The 22,382-nt window shown below is 49.4% G+C and overlaps 1 protein-coding gene across 1 annotated transcript in view; it reads left to right on the forward strand.

The window, feature by feature from the left end:
• Nucleotides 1-22,382, forward strand: part of CSMD2 (CUB and Sushi multiple domains 2) — a 328,671-nt gene that overhangs the window by 223,669 nt on the left and 82,620 nt on the right. The window contains 6 exon segments of the mRNA XM_009634976.2: nucleotides 5,147-5,349; nucleotides 7,839-8,030; nucleotides 10,519-10,639; nucleotides 13,797-13,984; nucleotides 20,859-21,053; nucleotides 22,040-22,156. Coding sequence (XP_009633271.2) covers nucleotides 5,147-5,349; nucleotides 7,839-8,030; nucleotides 10,519-10,639; nucleotides 13,797-13,984; nucleotides 20,859-21,053; nucleotides 22,040-22,156 — 1,016 coding nt within the window.

Here is a 22,382-nt window from a genome sequence, read left to right on the forward strand (position 1 = left end):
CTGCTCTGTGATCCCCGCTGCGTAACCACCGTTCCCACGCTGAAGGTCGCCCCAGCCCTAGCGAGCCCTTTGGGTGCCGCTCTGCGTGTGCCTGCGTGATGCGGTCCAGCTAAAGCCATCTTCGACCGAAAACCTGAAGTCTGTCAGCAAGTAAAGTTTTTGCTAAGACTTGAGGGGCAGAAACGTAGATTATAAGGTTTATTCAACAATAATCCTCTTCTCCCACGATCTCCCATCAGAATTTCTGGGTGCTCGTTAGCTGGTGTGTCGGCCCCGTCCCTGTTGCTGCTCCAGTCCTGCGCTCCCTGGTTGCCAGCGCCCTTTTATCTTCACCAGAGCTTCCTCGCTGCAGCAGCACTCGTCGTCTCCTCAGTGGAGACCGTTCATCATGCTGAGCTCTGTGGTGCTTTTCGTCAATGCTGGAGTTAGATCTGGTCTGGTATTTTAATTTTTCCTTAATGCAGAAATTCCCTCCATTAGCTCTGCTCTTCAGTACGGCTCAGTAACGGCTGGTGTCTGGTATGAACACGGGAGAAGGAGCACAGCCAATACAGCCAAATTCCTGCACAGGCAACTTCCAGTTGAAGTCTCATCTTTTTTTTTTTTTCATTCTCCTGTAAAAGATTCTGAAGAATCCAAATATTTTTATAGGACAAAGTAGAGATGGGACCCTCTTCTCTCCCCCTGCCCTCCCAGCAGCGTGGAAGGCACTGCCTCACCAGCGACGGCTTCGGCAAGGGAACTTCACTCACGCACGGGATCCAGACCTGCTGCTGGAAGAGCACCCAAACGAGCGGAGCTGCAGGCTTGCGTTCGCAGGATCAGCCGGAGCCTTGGAAGGGGCCAAGACTGGCATGGAACCATGCCAGGCAGTAGTAGGCTGATACACCTTGCGACCCTTCCTTTCATCAGAGCTGAGAGCTCCCTCCTTCTGTTCCTTTCTTTGGCAGCTCAAACAGAACAGATGATCTCTGGGTAGTTGAGAGCACATTTTCAGCAACTTCATTTTTATGGTAATCCATTGGAAAAATAATCCTCTTCACGCATGATACAATTGTATAAAGCTCTCATTTATAACTTACATTAAAATTAATCACCAAAGCTTTTTGAATAAAGCTGTATCTGCACAGAACGAGGGGAAGGAGAAGCAGGAGAGGAAGATAGAAAAATGAGCCAGTACATCATTGCCGTGGAAGCTGAAGGGTTGCACTTCGAGGGAGGATTAATCTTGTCCATGTGCAAACACGCGCATGCACATGCACATCAAGTTACTACTAAAATGAGTTGGCTTATCTGTGAGACGCCAGGGAGGGAAAGAAGCAGGAAAATGAGTGAAACCTGCCTTCGCGTACTGCCTGCGCGGGGCAGTGGCGTTTTACTGTGCCGCAGTGATCTCGGTGGCACTAGAGAGTTTAATCATAGAATCATAGAATCACTTTGGTTGGAAAAGCCCTTTAAGATCACCGAGTCCAACCTTTAACCTAACCCTGCCATCCCACCACTAAACCCTGTCCCTAAGCACCTCATCTACCCTTCTTTTAAATACCTCCAGGGATGAGGACTCAACCACCTCCCTGGGCAGCCCATTCCAGAGCCTGACAACCCTTTCAGTGAAGAAGTTTTTCCTAATGTCCAGCCTAAACCTGCTCTGGCGCAGCTTCAAACCATTCCCCCTCGTCCTATCATCTGTTACCAGGGAGAAGAGGCCGACCCCCACGTCACTACAGCCTCCTCTCAGGCAGTTGTAGATGATATTGCTAACGATATTGTAATGATATTGCTAATCCCGGTTTAACGGATGGCGCTGTATTGACAGGTTCCATTTTTCACAGCCTCATCTAGGAATACGAGTGAGAATATTGGGATGTTCCAGTTTGCTTCCTTGGAGATTTCTAGGGATGTATCATTTAACAGCTTTGAAGTTTGGGAACCCTCTTCGGGCAGCCCTGCGGGCAGCGTGGCCAACCCGCGGCTTTGGTGCGAGCCGTGTGGGCATCGCCAGGGTGTCGGGCTGCTGGAGCCAGCTCCAGATGGGAGCCCAGCCTCTTGCACAGCAGGGCCAAGTTGGGGCAGCCAGAGCTTGGATGGGAAATGTTAGCAGAGAGAGCCCCGGGTTGGTCAGTTGAGATGCAAGGGTGCTTTCCGAAGAGCTTTTTGGGCTTTTTGCCACAGGTTGTGCAGGTTGGCAGCGTGGAGCTGGGCTTGCCTCCTCTCTGCTCCTTGCTAAGCTGGGAGAACTTTCCCTCTACCACAGATATGTAGAGCCACAGTTCCTAATTTGCTTTTTGCTGCATTTTCATGCATGTAATTGGGATTGTCAGAGTGCAAGAATAAAACTCTTCCTCTCCATTATCTGCTAAACCAGTGTCTCTGCCTGGTATTAAATGAAGCCTTGCTGGAAGTAGAATCAGGCTGGTAGAACGATCATGCTGCTTGGTGACACACGTGCCCGTTGAATAGACCGGCGTGCTCCGGAGCACACCTTAAGAAAATCAGCCATCTCCTGAGCCAACTGGCGTGGGACAACCCGTGCCTTGCGGCCGTGTCACCAGGTTGTCGTGCTCAGGCTTTCTCCTCGCGCTGCAGCCTTGCCTGCAAGTTGTTTCTTAAAAATAAATGAGGGCCGTGAGTGGCTGTAGTTGGTCCCACGGGGAGCTGGCGGTGAGCTCTCCCAGGCGGTGGCAGCGCCAGGGTGTCCCCCCGCCCCAGTCTCTGCTGGCATCTCCCCGTTTCCGAGGTCTTCAGCCATGAGTTTTCTCTGGCAGTTTTGGCTAACGAGAACCAGTTAGACTGGGAGCAAATGGAATCAGGCCAACGTGCGCGTGGAGGGCAGCTCTGCTATGATCCATTCGTACTTTCCTTGAGTCTAGCTTTACTCCCCGCTTTGCTCAAGGTCTCTGCTAGGGAGATTTATGATTCAGCTCTTTTGGTTTCTGTCGGATTCTGTGGACATCATTTTGTTGCCGAGTACATTGCAGTGTTTGGGGGTTTGGTTTTGGTTTTTTTTTTTTTTCCCTTTTATGGTTCTACCTGATTTATTTATGTTTGCCCCAGATAAATGGGAAAGCAGCCAAGCGAATGCTTCCTTGTTTTCCTCCGTGGGCTGTCAGGGTTTTAAGCACAATACCTGATGTTTTTTAGCTTGTGCAGATTTTTCTCAGTACACTTCATAGATTTCTGCCCCCATTTCAAACTGGCATGCCTCGAATTACCCCGCGTTAGCCTGATTTTGTTGGGTCAGATGGCATTTCCCCCGGTGATAACGTGGCAATGAAAAGCAGAGGCAGTTAAATGCCTTCTCTTCAGTTGGCATTTTAAGTGCAGGAGTGAAAGGGTCTGAACCATGGTGTATCCCACCCTTTAGCTGATAACTCCCTTGGGTGCAACAATATTAACGATGGTATCTTGTGCTTAGGTGGTGCTTCTGATCTTGGACAATCCTGAAGCTCTTTGCAAAGCCTGGATCCGTCCGCTTCCCATCCTTCCCCAGCAGAGGTTGCTTGGTGGGGAGAAGTGGAAAGTGATTTCCCCCCAGCCCAGGGTGGAAACTGAGGAGCATCCCCCCAAGGGTTGATGTTGGGACCAGGTTTGTCCTGTCCCAGAGTGCCACCAAGCATGGCCATGCAGGGAACCCCTGGCCTGCTCCCACCCTCTTAGGTCCATCTCTGGAGTGAGTTTCCTCACCGCGATGACTCCTGCCAGCATCTTGGGCTTTTCCTGGGAAATTTTCTGTGGAAGTGCCAAACAGGCATAGCCCTGATTTCGTTTAAAGGCAGAAGATGAGCTCCGAGGAGAGCTGCTGCGGGCGGCTCAGGACTGGGGAGCGTTTGCTGCCCAGGCTGAAGGCCTTGCAGCCCTCTCTCCAAGGCAGACAAATCTATAAAATAAACAGAGTAAGGAAATAAAATCTGCATTCAGAGCATCGTAATAAATATCTCATTGAGAGAAAAGTGTCATTTCATTGCCAGCCGCCAGCGTCTTAATTTCTGTTTTCTCTCCCCTCCCTTTCTGCCGTGGGTTTTGGAGAGCTGGCTCACGCTGCCTCACTTCTTCTTTATTTCTTGCTGAAGTTCTGTCAGCTGATCCAGATAGGGTTGTGCCGTATCCAGAACTTTGAAAAATGTATTGAAATCCCCAGAGGTGCTGCATTCAGAATTTGTACCCAACTGATCACCACCCTCCTGCTCCCCCTCTTCTGCCCCTCTTCGTTAGCCTCCGGGGCAGTGAACCCCCTGGTACGAGCTTCTTCTCCAGGATGATTCTGTTTTAATTGAGTGGTGTTGGTTGTTTCCTTGCCTTTTTTTTTTCCTCCCAGACACAAGATTAGCTTGGTGCCAGGCGAAAATTCTTTGATCTGAGTGCAGGTAACAAAAATCAATGGATTTTATTGGCAGGCGCTGGCCCTTGGCAATAAGCTGTTCCCTGCAGGACACCAAAAAAAGCAAAAGGCCGGCCAAGGTTGTTGCTGTGAGCAGCATAGGGACGGTGGTGAACTGGATGAATAGCCGTGTGTTGTCTGAAGGGACCCCAGCACATTTTGTGCTAATTCTCTTTTTAGAAAAAGTTTCTCAAGACTTCAGTGTTTATCTGTTAGAGCTCAGTGAAACGGTGGGCAACCCCCCATCCTCTCCTTTGCAGCCCCTGCACCGAATTTCTGCTGCAGGTTTTCTATATGTCCTTGACTGAACCTTGCATCTGTGTGACAGCAATGTCTGAGCACCTTTGGTGCAAAACCAGCTGTGATATTCTGGCTAGGGACACTTCCCCTGCCCACGGCGGGCACTTGGACCTTTACTTTGTTCTCAAGATTTTTAGGAGAGGTTAGTAATTTTGTTCACTCAGGGGAGAACACTGGAAAGGACCCAGCTTTTCAGAAAACCTCAGTATCCATGACTCAGTTGGGTTTTGTTTATGGATGTGGTTTATTTGGGAGGCAAGCAGCTAAGAAATCTTGGGGTTTATAGACAGATGAAGTTAGGTAGAGGACTAAGTCATTTGTCCAAGCTGAATTGCAAATAACAGGCGAGAGCACGCTCCTTGTGGGCCAGGCGACCTTGGGCTGGTACCAATCACATTTCTAATCCTTTCAGGAAAAAAGGCAGAGCTCAGTTTGTGGTCTGACTTCCAGTTCATTTTTGCCACACAGGCTTCATTTCATGGTTTTCCACACCGAGGAGTTCCATGATGTGCTGAGGATCTGGGACGGACCGGTGGAGAACGGCATCCTCCTAAAGGAGATCAGCGGGTCCGGCTTACCCGGCGATGTCCACAGCACTTTCAACTCCGTCATCCTTCAGTTCAACACTGATTTCTTCACGAGCAAGCAGGGCTTTGCCATTCAGTTTTCAGGTAGGCTTTGCGTTGTCTCCTCAGCATCGTCCAAACCCGGCTTTGCTGATAACAAAGGGACAGGGTTTAGTGGTGGGATGGCAGGGTTAAGGGAACGGTTGGACTTGATGATCTTAGAGGTCTTTTCCAACCTAAATGATTCTGTGATTCTGTAAGTGATTTCAGGTCTATCTGCAAACTACTGACGGTGAGCAAATGACGTTGTATTGAACAGGGTCGCAGGAACGGTGCGGTCTTCACAGGTCCCAGATCCCAGAATGGCAAGGGTTGGAAGGGACCTCGGGAGATCTTCCAGCCATTTGCGCTCTACTGCATTTATGGGTGCAGTCTCTGCAAATAGAGGAAAACTCTATTTTGTCCTTGCAATTCAGGTGCATTCTGTGCTTCCCTCTGCTACAGTCACCTTCACAGTGGTGAACTTGGCAGCAAGATGTAGAGCAGTACAGTGTGGAATACGCAAGAAGGCATTACAGATATTTTCCACCACATTCCTGCAGGTCCCTTAGAGACACCAGTATGCAGGCAACTTCCCCCAGGCATTCTGAGAGCAGTTGGTCAGTGGTCTCTGAAAACCAGGTCTATTTAAAATCCCTCAAATTGGATCCCCTGAGACGCCGATCACAAAAAGCTCTATCGGCTGTAGGGGTGTCATTGCTAGCAACAGCGCTATACATGCACTGCAACTGCAGTCTGTCATCGCCTGGGTCCTGGGGGCCGTTACCTAAGACTTGGCCTTGCAAACACATTAATTTCAATTACATTGGGGGTAATCATAGAATAGAACCATAGAATGTTTTGGGTGGGAAGGGACCCCTAGAGGCCACCCAGCCCAACCCCCCTGCAGGAGCAGGGACACCTTGAACCACATCAGGTTGCTCACAGCCCCGTCCAACCTGGCCTGGAATGTTCCCAGGGATGGGGCCTCCACCCCCTCTCGGGGCAACCCCTGCCAGGGTTTCACCCCCCTCCCTGTACAGCATTTCTTCCTTAGATCCAGTCTAAACCTCCCCTGCTTCAGTTTAAAGCCATCCCCCCTTGTCCTGTCCCAGCTGGCCCTACTAAAAAGCTTGTCCCCCCCTTTCCTCTGGGCCCCCTTGAAGCCCTGCCCGGCCGCACTCAGCTCTGCCCGCAGCCTTCTCTTCTCCAGGCTGAACACCCCCAACTCTGTCGGCCTGTGTAATGCATTTCAACATTCACGCACGGGTTTCCAGGATGCAGGCCTTCACTGACATGCCCAGTAACCAACCAGCAGATGCCTGTTTTGGAGGTGGTAGTGAACAGGGAGGCCGCTGGGTGAACATTGGTGCGACCTTCCTGGGACTCAGCCATACCTAAGCATCAGAGCTCCTTTTGTCTCTCCCGTGTCTTTGCCCGTAGCTTTCTGTTCAGGGTGCCTTGCGTGGCCAGGAGAGCAGACCAGCTCTCTGGGAAGAGTTCGTGCTGGGTACAAGACCTTCTGGGATGGCCAAGACCGAGGGAGAGCTTTGTGTCACCCAGCACAACTCTGCCATCCTCTTTTTTTTTTTTTTTTTTTTTTTTTTTTTTTTATGCTAGACTTGTGCCCCAGCCTGCCAGGAAGGACGAGACGGGGCTGCTGACTTGCTTATCTTCAGCTGCACAGAAAGGGAGAGGGATTTCCTCTGGCTCTTTTAAGAAGAGCTTTCTCTAAACTGGCTGGGTGTAACAGACTCTCATCAACTTAGCAGGAAATAAGCTCTGCTCCACTGCCTGATACGGAGCTGGTCTTCATTGAATGCTTCTGCTCAAAGCCTTTGTTCACAAGGTGTGACGAAGTGGTCAGTCCTAAGCTCAGAAGTACACAGTTTGGGATCTCGTCAACTTTAATGATCTATATAAGCTTGCAAAACTTCTATTACTCCAGGACTTCCCCTACTGTTAAGTTGTTGTAGTGTTAACAGACCTTGAGCTCAGTCGGCAGCGGAGCTGTGCTGCCTGCCCCCAGCTGCGAAGAAGCTGAAGGGGTCATCTCATGCCTCGAAGGGACGCAGGCGCGAGACTGGGAGGGAAACACGTGCATTTCTAAAAGGTCAGGCTTGCTGCTTCACAGGGCTAAAGGCTAAATTGCTCTGCCACTCAGGGGAAGTGAAAAGTGCTCGCGGAATAGTTTATTTTGCAGCCTGTGTCTGACACGGAATTCTATAAAAATGCCATGTAAGATCAGTGCCTGTCTGGACTTATTAAGTAAACATGCATGTGCACAATTATACATCAAACTCGTGCTCTGTGTAGTGCACTTGAACTTGCCGGTCCCCAGAGCCTTCACCAGCTGGAGTGGCAGATGCTCAGTGCAAAGTAAAAGCCAGTTTTTGTGTATGTGGCAACTTTAAGGGATACGGAGTAGGAGAGATGAAGAATGAAGTCATTGCTTGGGTACCTGTTTAAGGACAGAGTCTTAAGGACAGCCAGTGCTGGAAGCCTGTGTTAAATATAACTATGCATACTAAATGTATATTTTTAATACTCTTCAGTTTCTACTGCCACTTCCTGCAATGACCCAGGAATTCCCCAGAATGGGAGCCGGAGTGGTGACAGCAAAGAGGCAGGCGACTCCGTCGTCTTCCAGTGTAATCCAGGATACACTCTGCAAGGGGAGGCCAAAATCACTTGTGTGCAGATTGAGAACAGATTTTTCTGGCAACCAGACCCTCCCTCCTGCATAGGTATGGACGCGCATCCCTCCTCCCGTCACACTGGTCCCCTGCCCTGTTTCATTGCAAGACTTCTGTACCTGAAGGGGGTGAGTCCCACCTGGTCTGAAGAGGGGTCTGGCAGGGTATATATGTCTCGGGTAGCTGTCTCGTAGAACTGCCTTTTGGGTTTATCCCCAGAGCGTCTGGGACAACGAGACCCTAGTTCGTGCTGGAAGCTCATAGCACATCTTGCAATGTAAGTGATGATATTTAACCTGATAAGTCAAAATTAAAGGCTTCTTTGAAACTCAGGTTGGTAGAGAGGATTGGGGTCACGGGTGAACAATTTCTGCATGAGGAGTCGGCGAATTCTGTCAGGAGAAAGAACTATCTGACATTTTCTTTGGGCTCACAAAGTAATAAAAGAAGTTCATAAAAGTGATTCTTTTTTATGAACACATAAAAATAGTCATGCTAAGCACATAAGAGCAATAAACATCAAATTTGCTAGCCACAAATTATTTACCCTGTAACCTTCATTGCTGTGTATGCATGGTTATCCTAAGCAAGGAAAAAACAGTTCATTCTGTTCCTAACATCTGATTTAATGCCAGCTCGGAAGATTCTACAGCGTGCGCAGGATTTATGCTCCCTGCAGGATGACTTGGTTTCTGAATGACTATCGTGATGATCTAGTGTGGCACCCTTTCAGCCTGATAGAGACAGTCCTTTTAGTCTTCCCGGAGCTATAACTAAATCATATTGCTGCATGTCATGCCCATCTCATCACTCTCCTGTTGAGTTTTCTTTCGCACCCGAAGCTGGGCGCTCTGTCCTTTTCAGAGAAATGCAGCCGATGCCTTAATCTTGGTGTGAGATGAATTCCTGTGGGTCATCTCCAATTTGACTTGGAGATATTGTGTTGGGTCCTTCTTGAACAGAAGCCTGGCAATCTTGTTTTAGGAGTCATAAGCTCTGGGAAAAAGCTGAAAGCAATGTCTTGCTCCTTCTCTCTATTCCACAACAAAGGATTTGGAGGAATAATCAGTGGCCCAATAATACCAGTTTAATAGTAACTGTGTACCAGGCTGCCTAGTTAGAGCTGAATTGGAAGACGGGATTTAATTTAAGGCTTGGATTTCATGTTTGTATTTAGCATTTCAAATGTATTTTCACATCTTTATTTGTACAACGTCCGCAGTCCCCAAACAATGTGGGCTGAACTGGAACCTCAGCTGAAAGAACCCCCAGAGGGTTGGGGTATTTGAAGTCTGCGTCCTGACCCAACTCCAAACAGCCATGGCTTGGACCAGTTTCTAGTTTAAATCCTTTGGAGACCATGGGTGGGATTTTCAAAGCAATCAGCGGGTGTTGAACAGTCATCTCCCTTAGGCTTTCCAAAAATGAGTCGGTATACTTTGGTGTCTTCCTGAATGTTCCCCTGACTTTACAGTCTGGAGGAGGAACGCACCCTAAAGGTTAAGATTAAGGTAAATAGACAGAGATGCTTGTGGTTCTTCCAGGTTACTTGTGCATGACCTTCAGCTGAGCTCTTTACTGTCTGTGCTGTGATTCCCTTGTCTATTCAAGAGGGATAATGGTTCTCGGCGCCTACAGTAGCCTGCAACTGGACTTGATTGAAGAAGTTGCTTTCGGGCCTTGGAGATGGGTCTTCAGTTTAATCTCTGCTGCCATCTTTATAGAACAGCCCCATTACATTTTAACTGATACCTGAAGATTCTTCATAAAAGCCCCCAAGACGCACACGTGCGCTTGCTCCTCCATGGAAGGTCCTTCCAAGATTTGTTCTCTCCCATGCTGGGTCATTTCCTACTGGGTGTTGGCGTTGCTATAGGCTGGTTGTCGTCAAACGCTTGAGTTTCAGGCAGACTGTGCTCCCCTCTCACCCCACCCCAAATCTGGGAGGATCGATCTGAGCAACGGGGGGAATCTTTGAGCATCGACCCTCGTGAAAAGCCTGCAGAAAGGCTGACAGTACTAAATCAATCACGAGTATTTCCCACAGTGGAAATATATGCAGGCACTTTCAGCCTGAAAAAAGTAAAGATGGATTTTTCAATCAGCTTGGCATTTAGTGTGTTGGTGACTGTAATAAACACGAACAAGCCATTAGGCCCAGACAACACGTTTGCGCTTATTTAGCAACCACCCAGACTTTGACCAGGAGTTGCGTAAATAAATGCAACAGGAAAGCATAAAGCATCTCTCCCTCCTCCTGGTTGCTCACTTATCTATCTTACGAGGATTGCAATAGTATCCACAGCTCTGTTTCTGTCTGTTTGTACCCTGTCTGAAATAACAGAGCCCTCATCGCTGCTAGGGCTGCCGCAAACTCTTGTAATCTATATCATGCTATCAGACAGCCTTGCAAACTGCCTCTCTCTGCCCCTTGTCTATCCATCCCTCTTCCCCCGCCACCCCTCCCCGCATCTCATCTCCACTGGTTTTTACATTTCTCTAAGGCAGAGCCTCATGCCTTTGCTCGCTTGCCTTCCAGCTCCCTGTGGAGGGATCTTGACGGGACCGGCAGGGGGGGGCTTGTCCCCGCACGCACCCAGGGCCCCCCCCCCCAAGCTGACCGTCTCTCCCGATTATGTCATTGCCCTGGTATTTCATACGTACGTACCCGAGAGCTCTTGGTTCTGCTCCTGTGGCTGCCGGTGGGGACGGGTGGGGGACACCAGCGGCGGGGTCCTTTCCTCTCTGAACCAAACCGAACCGGGTAGGACTGGCCTGTAGCCCTGGGTAATCTGTTCTCAGATGTTGCCTTAATCTGGGGGGAGATGCACGTATTTCAGCTGCAGCTCCTCATTGATAGACCCAGGGTTTTACAGACCATAAGCATGGAACTGGTGCAGCATAGGAAGCCCCTGCAGCAGCACTGGCTTTTGCTTTTGCGCTCTTGCCTGTAGCACCGGTCCTTGAATCCTTACATACGGAACGGAGAGGGAAATGTCCTGTGCTCAGCCGAGGAGCTGTTTTGGGGCAGAAGCAGCCCCTCAGCTCTGTAGCTGTACAGCCCATCAAGACCACGGTCTCTGTTCTCCAGGGGCTGCTGTAGCATCCTCATAGAATCATCGGTTGGACTAGATGATCTCCCGAGGTCCCTTCCAACCCTTGCGATTTTGAAAAATCACAGAATCATAGAATGTTTTGGGTTGGAAGGGACCCCCCAGAGGTCACCCAGCCCAACCCCCTGCAGGAGCAGGGACACCTTGAACCACATCAGGTTGCTCACAGCCCCGTCCAACCTGGCCTGGAATGTTCCCAGGGATGAGGCCTCCACCCCCTCTCTGGGCAACCCCTGCCAGGGTTTCACCACCCTTGTTGGAAATAATTTCTTCCTTAGATCCAGTCTAAACCTCCCCTGCTTCAGTTTAAAACCATCACCCCTTGTCCTGTCACATCTGTCATCCTTCAAGCACTCTTCCTTTGGCTTTGCAGCTTCAGTTTGGAGCCTGGCTATGATTTCCTTCATATCTATGATGGCCCCGATTCACTCAGCCCCCTGATCGGAAGCTTTTACGGCTCCCCGCTACCCGAGAGGATAGAGAGCAGCAGCAACAGCCTCTTCCTTGCTTTCCGAAGCGATGCATCGGTCAGCAACACCGGATTTGTCATCGACTACACAGGTAAGAGTTGTCCAGGGGGCGCCTGGCCCAGCTGACTCAGCAAATACGTGGGATTTTACCTGCACTTACTCTCAGGTTAAACCTCCTAGCTGAACCAAATGGGAGAAGCTCTAGAAACTGTGGAAACCTCTCTTCAGGCAGTGATCCTGCTGTTGGCTCTGCTGCCGCCAAAGCTGAGTGAGAGGTGCAGGAGGGAAAATTGGGAGTTGGAGAGAGGGGGTCCTGTAGGCTAGCAGGAGGGCCAGGGTAAGAGCAGTATAAAAGTAGTTACGTGGCTGAGGGTCAGTCACGTGTGGCTGCTTCTGTGGGGCTTTCATGGACAGAGAAGAAAGGTTTTACTTTTTTTTTTATTCTTTAAAGAAAATCAAGGGAGATTCACAGAAAATATATATTTATGCACCCGCTGTATTCTGTATAATCTTTCTTGCTCCACGCTGAATTTAAATAGTCCTGTCCTCTCTTTAGTGAGCAGAACGCGCCGCTTCATTGAAGATTTGAGCTTTCAGAGTGCTAGAGAGCGCTGAACGGGTTATTAGGAATGCTCCAGATTGCCATGGATTTAAGATTTATTCTTAGAGGCAAGAGTGGCTTTGTCCAAGCACAGGAGGTGCAGACACACATGGGGGCTCGGTCACAATTTTTGATGCTGTCGTTCAAGGGCATCCCGAGGCCCTGGTGGGTGGATGCTCGGCTCTCTTGAGGCAGTGGAGCTCTCCTGAAATACGTGCGTTTTGCTTCACTTCAGATTCTAAAGCATCCACTTAAATTCACTAATAATTAGTAAAATGAACAGAGCAGTTCACAGGTATCTGTTATTAGAGCTGTGGGGTTTGTTTTTTTTCTTGCTTGCTTGAGGTGGAAGGAAAAGCTTTTGGTGGCTCCAGCTCTGGTGGCGAGAGGCGGGGGCAGTGGTTAGCGTCTTCCCTGGGTGCTTTTAGCTCTGTGTCAGTGGAACAGGCTGAGAAGTGGCACTGCTCTTCTGGGAGACGGGGGGGAAAAGGGAGGCTTTGGCAACGCGTGTTCCTTGTTTGTGCGTAGGGTAGGTGGAAGAACAGAGAGTGGATGGGCTGCTGCTGGGTTTTCAGTCCTGCCGCCTCGGGGTGCTGGGGCAGCTCGCTCTTCCCATCGCCTGTCTCCAGTTCCTGCTTTTGTATTTACCTGGCCAGAGGGGAGATGATAGTGAAGTGGCAATTTCTCTTAGTTATGCTGAACAGATGAGTTTCCCCCTAGTGAAGTTAGGAAATAGGGAGGCAAAGACAATCAGCGCTGCTTAAGATTCAAGAGATTAAAAGTTTTCTGCTCTCGTTAGAATTCATTTTACTGGGAATTAAAAGTCTTGGGGTTTTCTTCTTTTCCCCTTTCTTTTTGGGCAGCCACAAAGTAGTTGACAAATGAAATCTCATTAAATTAGGGTGGTTGGGCGATGCGTTTTTCTCCTCCAGCGTTAATCGCGCCTACGTTCTTCCCACAAAGCCAAACTGCTGGGAGAAAAGAATGAGGCTTTAAGTTTGCTCATTAATTTCCCCACACTTTAAAAGGAACCTGGGATTCAAGTCTGAGAAGCGGCAAAAAAATAGAACTTTGGGGAGTCAAAGGAGGAAGAAAAGAAATGCAGGAGGGGGAAAGGAAATCAAACACCGAGCTCAGCTCCTTGCCAGTGTGGAATCCCAAGTACAGTTAAAGACGCCGCCTTCTCCCAGCCACCGGCTCCTGCCCCTACCTCCCTGGATGCCATAGATCACCGACGCCAGCTGTGTGTGAAATACTGTTAATTACTGGGGGCTTTGTAGTCCTCTTTTGGTAATGTTTGGGGAAAAAAAGCCCAAGCAGCCATCTGTCAGTCCCTCCTTGAACTCAGGAATCTTCCCTGGGACTGGGACTCTGTCGCTGGCCTGCAGCTACGCGGCATCGGCTGAATTTCAAACAGCCACAGCGCTTCCTTCGGAATTGTTTTGGGGGCAATGGCTCTTCAGGAGAAAGCTGTCCTCTGGGGCCGGGAGGAGTGGGGAAAACAGAGAGAGAAGAATGGATTTGGCTTTTATTTATGCCAGTTTTTGCATAGAGCATGGCAGTGAGAGCGAAGCGGGAACGCAGCAATGCCATGGAAGGTGTTCCTTCAAGCACTCTTCCTTTGGCTTTGCAGCTTCAGTTTGGAGCCTGGCTATGATTTCCTTCATATCTATGATGGCCCCGATTCACTCAGCCCCCTGATCGGAAGCTTTTACGGCTCCCAGCTACCCGAGAGGATAGAGAGCAGCAGCAACAGCCTCTTCCTTGCTTTCCGAAGCGATGCATCGGTCAGCAACACCGGATTTGTCATCGACTACACAGGTAAGAGTTGTCCAGGGGGCGCCTGGCCCAGCTGACTCAGCAAATACGTGGGATTTTACCTGCACTTACTCTCAGGTTAAACCTCCTAGCTGAACCAAATGGGAGAAGCTCTAGAAACTGTGGAAACCTCTCTTCAGGCAGTGATCCTGCTGTTGGCTCTGCTGCCGCCAAAGCTGAGTGAGAGGTGCAGGAGGGAAAATTGGGAGTTGGAGAGAGGGGGTCCTGTAGGCTAGCAGGAGGGCCAGGGTCCATAAGGTAGGTAAGAGCAGTATAAAAGTAGTTACGTGGCTGAGGGTCAGTCACGTGTGGCTGCTTCTGTGGGGCTTTCATGGACAGAGAAGAAAGGTTTTACTTTTTTTTTTATTCTTTAAAGAAAATCAAGGGAGATTCACAGAAAATATATATTTATGCACCCGCTGTATTCTGTATAATCTTTCTTGCTCCACGCTGAATTTAAATAGTCCTGTCCTCTCTTTAGTGAGCAGAACGCGCCGCTTCATTGAAGATTTGAGCTTTCAGAGTGCTAGAGAGCGCTGAACGGGTTATTAGGAATGCTCCAGATTGCCATGGATTTAAGATTTATTCTTAGAGGCAAGAGTGGCTTTGTCCAAGCACAGGAGGTGCAGACACACATGGGGGCTCGGTCACAATTTTTGATGCTGTCGTTCAAGGGCATCCCAAATGACTGGGTGGCTGTATCTGCAGGCAAGGACCGCGGAGGTGGATGCTCAGCTCTCTTGAGGCAGTGGAGCTCTCCTGAAATACGTGCGTTTTGCTTCACTTCAGATTCTAAAGCATCCACTTAAATTCACTAATAATTAGTAAAATGAACAGAGCAGTTCACAGGTATCTGTTATTAGAGCTGTGGGGTTTGTTTTTTTTCTTGCTTGCTTGAGGTGGAAGGAAAAGCTTTTGGTGGCTCCAGCTCTGGTGGCGAGAGGCGGGGGCAGTGGTTAGCGTCTTCCCTGGGTGCTTTTAGCTCTGTGTCAGTGGAACAGGCTGAGAAGTGGCACTGCTCTTCTGGGAGACGGGGGGGAAAAGGGAGGCTTTGGCAACGCGTGTTCCTTGTTTGTGCGTAGGGTAGGTGGAAGAACAGAGAGTGGATGGGCTGCTGCTGGGTTTTCAGTCCTGCCGCCTCGGGGTGCTGGGGCAGCTCGCTCTTCCCATCGCCTGTCTCCAGTTCCTGCTTTTGTATTTACCTGGCCAGAGGGGAGATGATAGTGAAGTGGCAATTTCTCTTAGTTATGCTGAACAGATGAGTTTCCCCCTAGTGAAGTTAGGAAATAGGGAGGCAAAGACAATCAGCGCTGCTTAAGATTCAAGAGATTAAAAGTTTTCTGCTCTCGTTAGAATTCATTTTACTGGGAATTAAAAGTCTTGGGGTTTTCTTCTTTTCCCCTTTCTTTTTGGGCAGCCACAAAGTAGTTGACAAATGAAATCTCATTAAATTAGGGTGGTTGGGCGATGCGTTTTTCTCCTCCAGCGTTAATCGCGCCTACGTTCTTCCCACAAAGCCAAACTGCTGGGAGAAAAGAATGAGGCTTTAAGTTTGCTCATTAATTTCCCCACACTTTAAAAGGAACCTGGGATTCAAGTCTGAGAAGCGGCAAAAAAATAGAACTTTGGGGAGTCAAAGGAGGAAGAAAAGAAATGCAGGAGGGGGAAAGGAAATCAAACACCGAGCTCAGCTCCTTGCCAGTGTGGAATCCCAAGTACAGTTAAAGACGCCGCCTTCTCCCAGCCACCGGCTCCTGCCCCTACCTCCCTGGATGCCATAGATCACCGACGCCAGCTGTGTGTGAAATACTGTTAATTACTGGGGGCTTTGTAGTCCTCTTTTGGTAATGTTTGGGGAAAAAAAGCCCAAGCAGCCATCTGTCAGTCCCTCCTTGAACTCAGGAATCTTCCCTGGGACTGGGACTCTGTCGCTGGCCTGCAGCTACGCGGCATCGGCTGAATTTCAAACAGCCACAGCGCTTCCTTCGGAATTGTTTTGGGGGCAATGGCTCTTCAGGAGAAAGCTGTCCTCTGGGGCCGGGAGGAGTGGGGAAAACAGAGAGAGAAGAATGGATTTGGCTTTTATTTATGCCAGTTTTTGCATAGAGCATGGCAGTGAGAGCGAAGCGGGAACGCAGCAATGCCATGGGAGGTGTTGGAGGGCAGATCTTCAGCCAGGCCGTTTCCCCGTTCAGCTGCGCTGACACAGCACACCGGCAGCGTTTCCGATAGATGAGCTCCGATCTCTTGCTTTGCACCCATGGTGCCCTCTCGGCCGTGCAGCGGGATGCAAAAGCAAACTCAGGTTACCAGCAAAGAAACCGTAAGCGCACTCTCCCTGTGCACGCTTGAATGGGCAGAGGTTTGGTTTTCCGCCTGCGTAACGCCTTGGATTGATTCACAGGGTCGGGTGAAACTTAAATGCAATGGTGGGGATTTCAGTTGGGGAGGAATTTATTCTTGGGATGACTTGGCAGTAGGGAGGAGATTTTCGGGTTCAGGCTGTGCTCGGGCGTCCCGTTCAAGGTCTGTCAAAGATATAATAAACCTTAACAAGGTGCCCGTTGGCAATGCCAGCTTAGCTAATGCTGGCATTTCGGTGACAGCAGCGCGCCGTCTTCGGAGCAGGTTCACCTGAGCCCAACCAGCATGAGTCCAACAAAGCAAGGGGGTAAGTTCTTGATTACAACATAGGAAAGACGGTTACAAAACAAAACTTAAACACAGGAGAGAGATGGCTCACAATAAACCTGGAGTTCATCTCTTGTTCCAGTTGTTGCTTAAGAATTCTTTGAAGTGCCTCAGCTACAGAAAACTAAGGGCTTTAACTCTGTATCTCTACCGTTTGAACCAAGACAGCATTTGTGTGTCCTAGTTAAGCCTGGGAGATTGCTGGTTGCACAGCAACACGGGGTAAGCCTCAAGACCTGTTTCCAGTCAATTTAAAAGACCCCTTGGCATGAGGGTCTTCCATTAAGCTGCCGCTGGCAGAGAACGCTACCAGAGACTCTTTTAAATTTGGCCCGGGATGAATCTCTGAAGTGAAGGTTATCTTTTCTCATTGGGAAATCAACTGGATTCCAATAATTAGTTTACATTGCAGTATCTCGCAAACTGCAGATTTATTAAGCTACATTTTACCTATTCATAGACCGATACTTTTAAATTGGAACCACACTTTGTTAGTAACGCAAAGGGCAGGCTAGTCGTTTGGAGAGCTTTTCCCAAATTATTCCCTGCCCCTCCCCATATTTTGGGTGTCGGGGACCTGTTGCCGTGGGCCCCGAGCGGCTCAGGCTCCATCAGTCGCTGCCTCCTTCCGAGCAGCTTACGCCGGTGGGTGGGTGCCGATGGGGACCCGAGGGGCATGCGTGGCTTTGGCTCCTCCCGCTTGGGGCCCAGGGCAGGATGGCGTTCCCAGGTCGGATGCTCCAAAGCGGGAGGTTTTCTCATGCTTCCCGTTTCTGTTGTGGGCCAGAAGTGAAGAGGCGTGAAATTGAAAGCAAATGAAGCAAAACTGATTACTTCTCACCCTTCCACAGGAATGAAAAAGAAAAAAAACCCCGAACCCCAAGCCGTAATTCAAATCCGTTACAATTTCCCCAGAACTGTTTTGCCTATCCTGAGCTTATAAACATATATTCAGCATTACTTACGGGTTATTTAAGGTGGAAATTCCCCACAGAAACACTGCTCTGTGAAATCTGTTGCAAGGCGAGCTCGTTAACAACATCCAGCACCGTTTGCTGTTAAAGTGGTCAGAAATAGGAGATGACGCTCAACCTGTGCTTTGAAAAAACAGATCCGTCCTCTGGGAAAGGTCATCCATTTACCGGGATGCGTTGGAGGATGCTGGGCTCCTGGAGAGCTGGGCTGGCAGCAGCCAAGCTGCTCGGGAGGCCAAGGCTGCCCCTGGTCTGCAAGATCCTGATGTGATTTGTCCTGTCTTCAGTATATGGTGGCTGTTGTGGAAGACAAAGTCTTCTACATGTTTTTTCCTGGTGTTGCTTTAAAGCTTAGCCCTTGATAAAGGCTTGCACACGTTCACAGACGCGGAGTTCACGAGGCACTGGGTGGGCAGCCGCTCTCTGGTGGAGCTGTTCCCGAACATGCAGATGCAAGCCTGACCTCCCGGCTTAGGAGCTCGTGGAGGCTTTGAGTTTTCCTTGGGAAAGGAGAGGGGAAGCACAGGAAATTTCTGCGTTCTGTGGACTAATGAGCCAGTTCTCATGGCATTTTTGTCTTGACTCTTTTCTAAGCATTTGGCAGCCTGAATCCATGTTAATTGGGACATCAGGGTGAAGTCCTCAATTTCTGAAGTGTCTGAGTGAAAATAAAACGTTAATTCTAAATGGGCAAGCTGTGCCGTACTCACTTCATAGCCCAATAAATCAAAGGCTGGGAAAGCTGTGGCTTTCCCACATTCCTCTACAAGTCTTTTGCTGTCACCACGCAACCAAATACTTCCTTCAAGTTGAGCTCCTGCCTCCCTTTGTAGCCTACTGGTGCGGATCATCGGGGCAGTGCATCTGCAGAGGAGCCTTCAGCTGGAGACGTGCGTAGGATGCGTGTTGCAGGACGCAGCCTCGCCTAAGTTGAGTGGTGTCCCTGAAGGCACGGGCCCTCCAGGGAGCAGAGAAGCGCTTAAGAGCAAGGAAAACACAAGGAAAGCAGCGGGGCTGCTGCTCAGCAATCAGCCAGCGCCCTTTTTTCAGCAGTCTGCAGAGGGGCCGGCGTGCGGAATGTCACGATTTTTCAAAGCAAGAGCAGAGGGTGAGATCAAGCACATGGCTGAGACGTCTGACATCCGGGTGGGAGCCTGACTGACAGGCTGAAGCCACATCAGCTTGTTAGATGAAAGGCAGCGAGGCCGTTCGAAATAACGAGAGGCACAAAGTGGTCAGAAGGAAGCCGTTGGGTGCAGCTTTTGTATGAAAGGGTATGAAAGTGAATATTAGCAATTCAGAGAAATAAAGGCTTGTGGAGTGAAAAAATGTTTTGGAAAACTAGATGAAGCATTAACACTTGCCAATGGCTTGGGTGCTGCAGTGGACTCTGGCCATGCAACTGCACTGCATATCTTCAGGGCTGTGGTTGACTGATGCCCAGAAGCAACTCGTCACCCCTGTGGACTGGGATGACCAGTCTGGGATGATCAGTCTGGACAGGAATATTCCGTTGACTCGCAGCAGGGGTAAAGGCTCGCTTCTCCAACTACGGCTGGTGTCGCACAAGCGTAAGGATGACTGAGAAGGGAACACGTTCATCTGAGCTGACCAGAGAGCCAAGGACTTGTTTTTGCTTTCCAGTGCTGTGACTGAAACAAGCTTTTTGGTTTTGACCAAGATAATCAAGATTTCTCGATTGCGCCTAGCTGGCGTCTCAGCAGGACCCACCGTCAGATCACACGCAGGGAATAGCAGGGTAAAAATAATTGTTGACTTCTTTTGTCTTAGATCGCCAGTCTTCTCCGTCATCTTCTAAGCATCAAAGCTCTCTTTTGAATGCTGCGGTGTTTATGCTTCTAGGGCCGTGTGTGTCTGTTCCCAGGATCAGATCGACTGGAACATCGTGTTACTTGGTTGGGGAGCAGGGTTGCTCAGAAGAGAAGCGGCGTGTCCAAAGTTTGTGCAGCAAGACACGATTAACGCAGAGAAGAACCCAGGGCTTCGTGACTTAATGTTTGACGATACAAGCGTGTGATGGTCTGGGAGGAGCGTTGAGGGTTGGTGGGTCTGTGGCTCCCAAAATGGGGAACTGGTGTTCTAGGAAAAACCGGCGGCCTCGCTTCTGGATTTCAGGGCAGCTGTTCCTGGCAGAAACGTTGCACGTCCTTTCGCGCTCTGTTTACCTGGGTCGCTAGCTGGTGGTACAGCTGTTGTGTGAAGGAAACCATAAAACTAATCCTGTTTTTCACTGCAAACAAGGAAACAAAAGCAAGATCTGGGGGCTTTACTGTTTTCTACTTTTTCCCTCCACCCCTTCCCCAAATACTAAAAGCCCGTGATTTAATGCTTAAACACATTATAATTGTTCACAGACCCAGTGCTCTCAGAAAAGCCCTCATCTTTAATGAGCAATTTCCAAATGACAAAAGAGCAGGATTAATCAAAGCCTCTAATTATATTTCATGCAGGAAAAAAAAAAAAAAGAAGAAAAAAAAGAAAAAAGCCCTCAGAAGAAGAAGGAAAGAAATATCTGAGCCCTGACAGCTCTGTAGTCTTTACTGGAATTTTCATATGTAAATGGGGTTTTTAACTCTGCAGGGCATAGTGAACAGAGAGAAAAATGTCTTCATTTTGTCTTAACTGCTTGTAATCATTTTGCCATAATTGCAGCCATGCTACACATCTGGAGAGTCAACCAGCGAGCACATGGCTCTGCGTATTTCCATGGTGAGAGCAGACAGCTCTTAGAGACGGGGATGATAGGTGCCGAGGAGATAATGGGAGCAGATGTAGCACATCTGAAATACGTTGCGTGTTCAGTCTGCGTCGATGTGCCCTGGTTTGCCGCGTTCCTTGCAGCCCGTCCCCTGTGCAGGAAAGGAGAGCGAGTGTAGGTAGCTAAAGCTTTGCCTCGTCGATTGGATTTGGGTACCAGTAAATGGGCGTGAAGTGACGCCTTCCTTCTTCCAGTATACTGGTGCTGGAGCTGAGCATCGGAGAGTGGTCTGGGCCAGAAGCCGCCCCATGTAATTCCTCAGATTCAGCAGCATGAGAGAATGCTTGCAGTCTGAACCCTGCAAATGGTAATAGTCTTTACAAGATGCTTAAGTGAGAATCCCAGATGAGAAAAGCCAAAAACCACACCATTGACCAAAATGTTGGAATAGCTGTATCAGACCAGTAAAGATCTTGGCAATTCTCTCTTGCAGAAAATCCCCGGGAGTCCTGCTTCGACCCTGGGTCAATTAAGAATGGCACACGAGTGGGTACGGATCTGAAGCTGGGATCTACGATTACCTACTACTGCGACGGAGGGTACGACATTGAGGGGGTCTCCACGCTGACCTGCATAATGGGAGGGGACGGAAAACCCACGTGGAACAAACCTCGACCTACCTGTACAGGTAAGGCCCAAGGGGAGAGGTGAGCAGGGAAGGATGGATCTGCCTATCACCAGGTACTTCAGCAGTTTATTCTAATGCAAAGCTTGATGCTACATTTGCAGAGCACTGCTTGCAAGGAGGCAGAGGTGGGGTTTTTTTCTCAGTGTTTCATAATTTTTCATTTTTTTTAACGCCCTCGGGTCAGGAGGAGCTAACTTACATGAATTTTCTTGAGCCATCTTCTGAGAGGCCGAGAAAACCGGGCAGAAGAGATTCTGTGCATGACAAAGCCTGAGCCCTGGTGCAGGGCAGGACTCAGGCAGCCGCTTCAATGTTTGCTTAACCTGGTCCCTGCTAATCGAAACCCCGGAGCACGTGCTTTCCTGAGCAGGGTCAGAGTTTGCCGAGAAAACAGAAGGCAATTTTTTCTTAGGGGCTCTGTGGGGTTTTTGTGTTGTTTTCTGGCTTAATGAGAAAATGATTTAAATGATGGGTTTGCAGTCAGACCTTCTTAATTGGAGAAGTGAATCGAGAGGTAGGTGTCAGTCTGTGGTGGCTGGAAGAATGAAATCTCTGACTCGGAAAGGCGCTGGTGGGGAGGGCGCCGTTCCTGGGAGCCAGGCTCCTGCTGCTGAGGAAGGGCAAAAAGAGTAGGAGCTCATTCTGTCAGGTCCTGAGCTGTAGGCTGGGGTGGAGAGCCATGCAAAGCACACGTTGGGCTACACCACCACAGCCATTATCAAGACCATGGCAAGGCTAAGGGGTAACTAAATGTGAAGCAGGCATGAACTCAGCTTAGGATCAGCCTTACTCTTCTTAATAAGAACTTGCAGCGAGAGCTGCAACGCCTGAAGCATGGAATCGGCGGTGGCCGGGGGCAGCCGACGTCGCACAGCGTGACGGCGCGTGGGCAGGGGCGGATCTCGGAGCAGCGGGAAAAGGCTGGTGTCCAAGGCAGGCTCTGCTAAGGGTACACTCGGTGACCTCTTCTTGACTTTCTCTTACAGCGCCCTGCGGCGGTCAGTACACAGGCTCGGACGGCATTGTCCTCTCTCCAAATTACCCCCAGAACTACACCAGCGGACAAGTCTGCTTGTACTTCATCGTTGTGCCGAAGGACTACGGTAGCGTTTTTGGACAGGTTTTGAAAATCTGTCCTACTGCCTGTGCAACTCTGGTTTGGGGTTTTTTGTTTGAACAAAGCAGTAGAATAAATGCATATGCAGTTGGGAATCAGGGAGGTCGGCACTGTTGGATGCTAGTTATACTTTGCTGTAGTCAGTAAGGCATGATGGGAGTTTTCTGAATTTCCCAATCTATCAAAAATGAGGTGACAAAAACCCCAAATCT

This window comes from Egretta garzetta, unplaced genomic scaffold (assembly GCF_000687185.1).
Source record: "Egretta garzetta isolate BGI_Z169 unplaced genomic scaffold, ASM68718v1 scaffold243, whole genome shotgun sequence".
NCBI classification, from domain to species: Eukaryota; Metazoa; Chordata; class Aves; order Pelecaniformes; family Ardeidae; genus Egretta; species Egretta garzetta.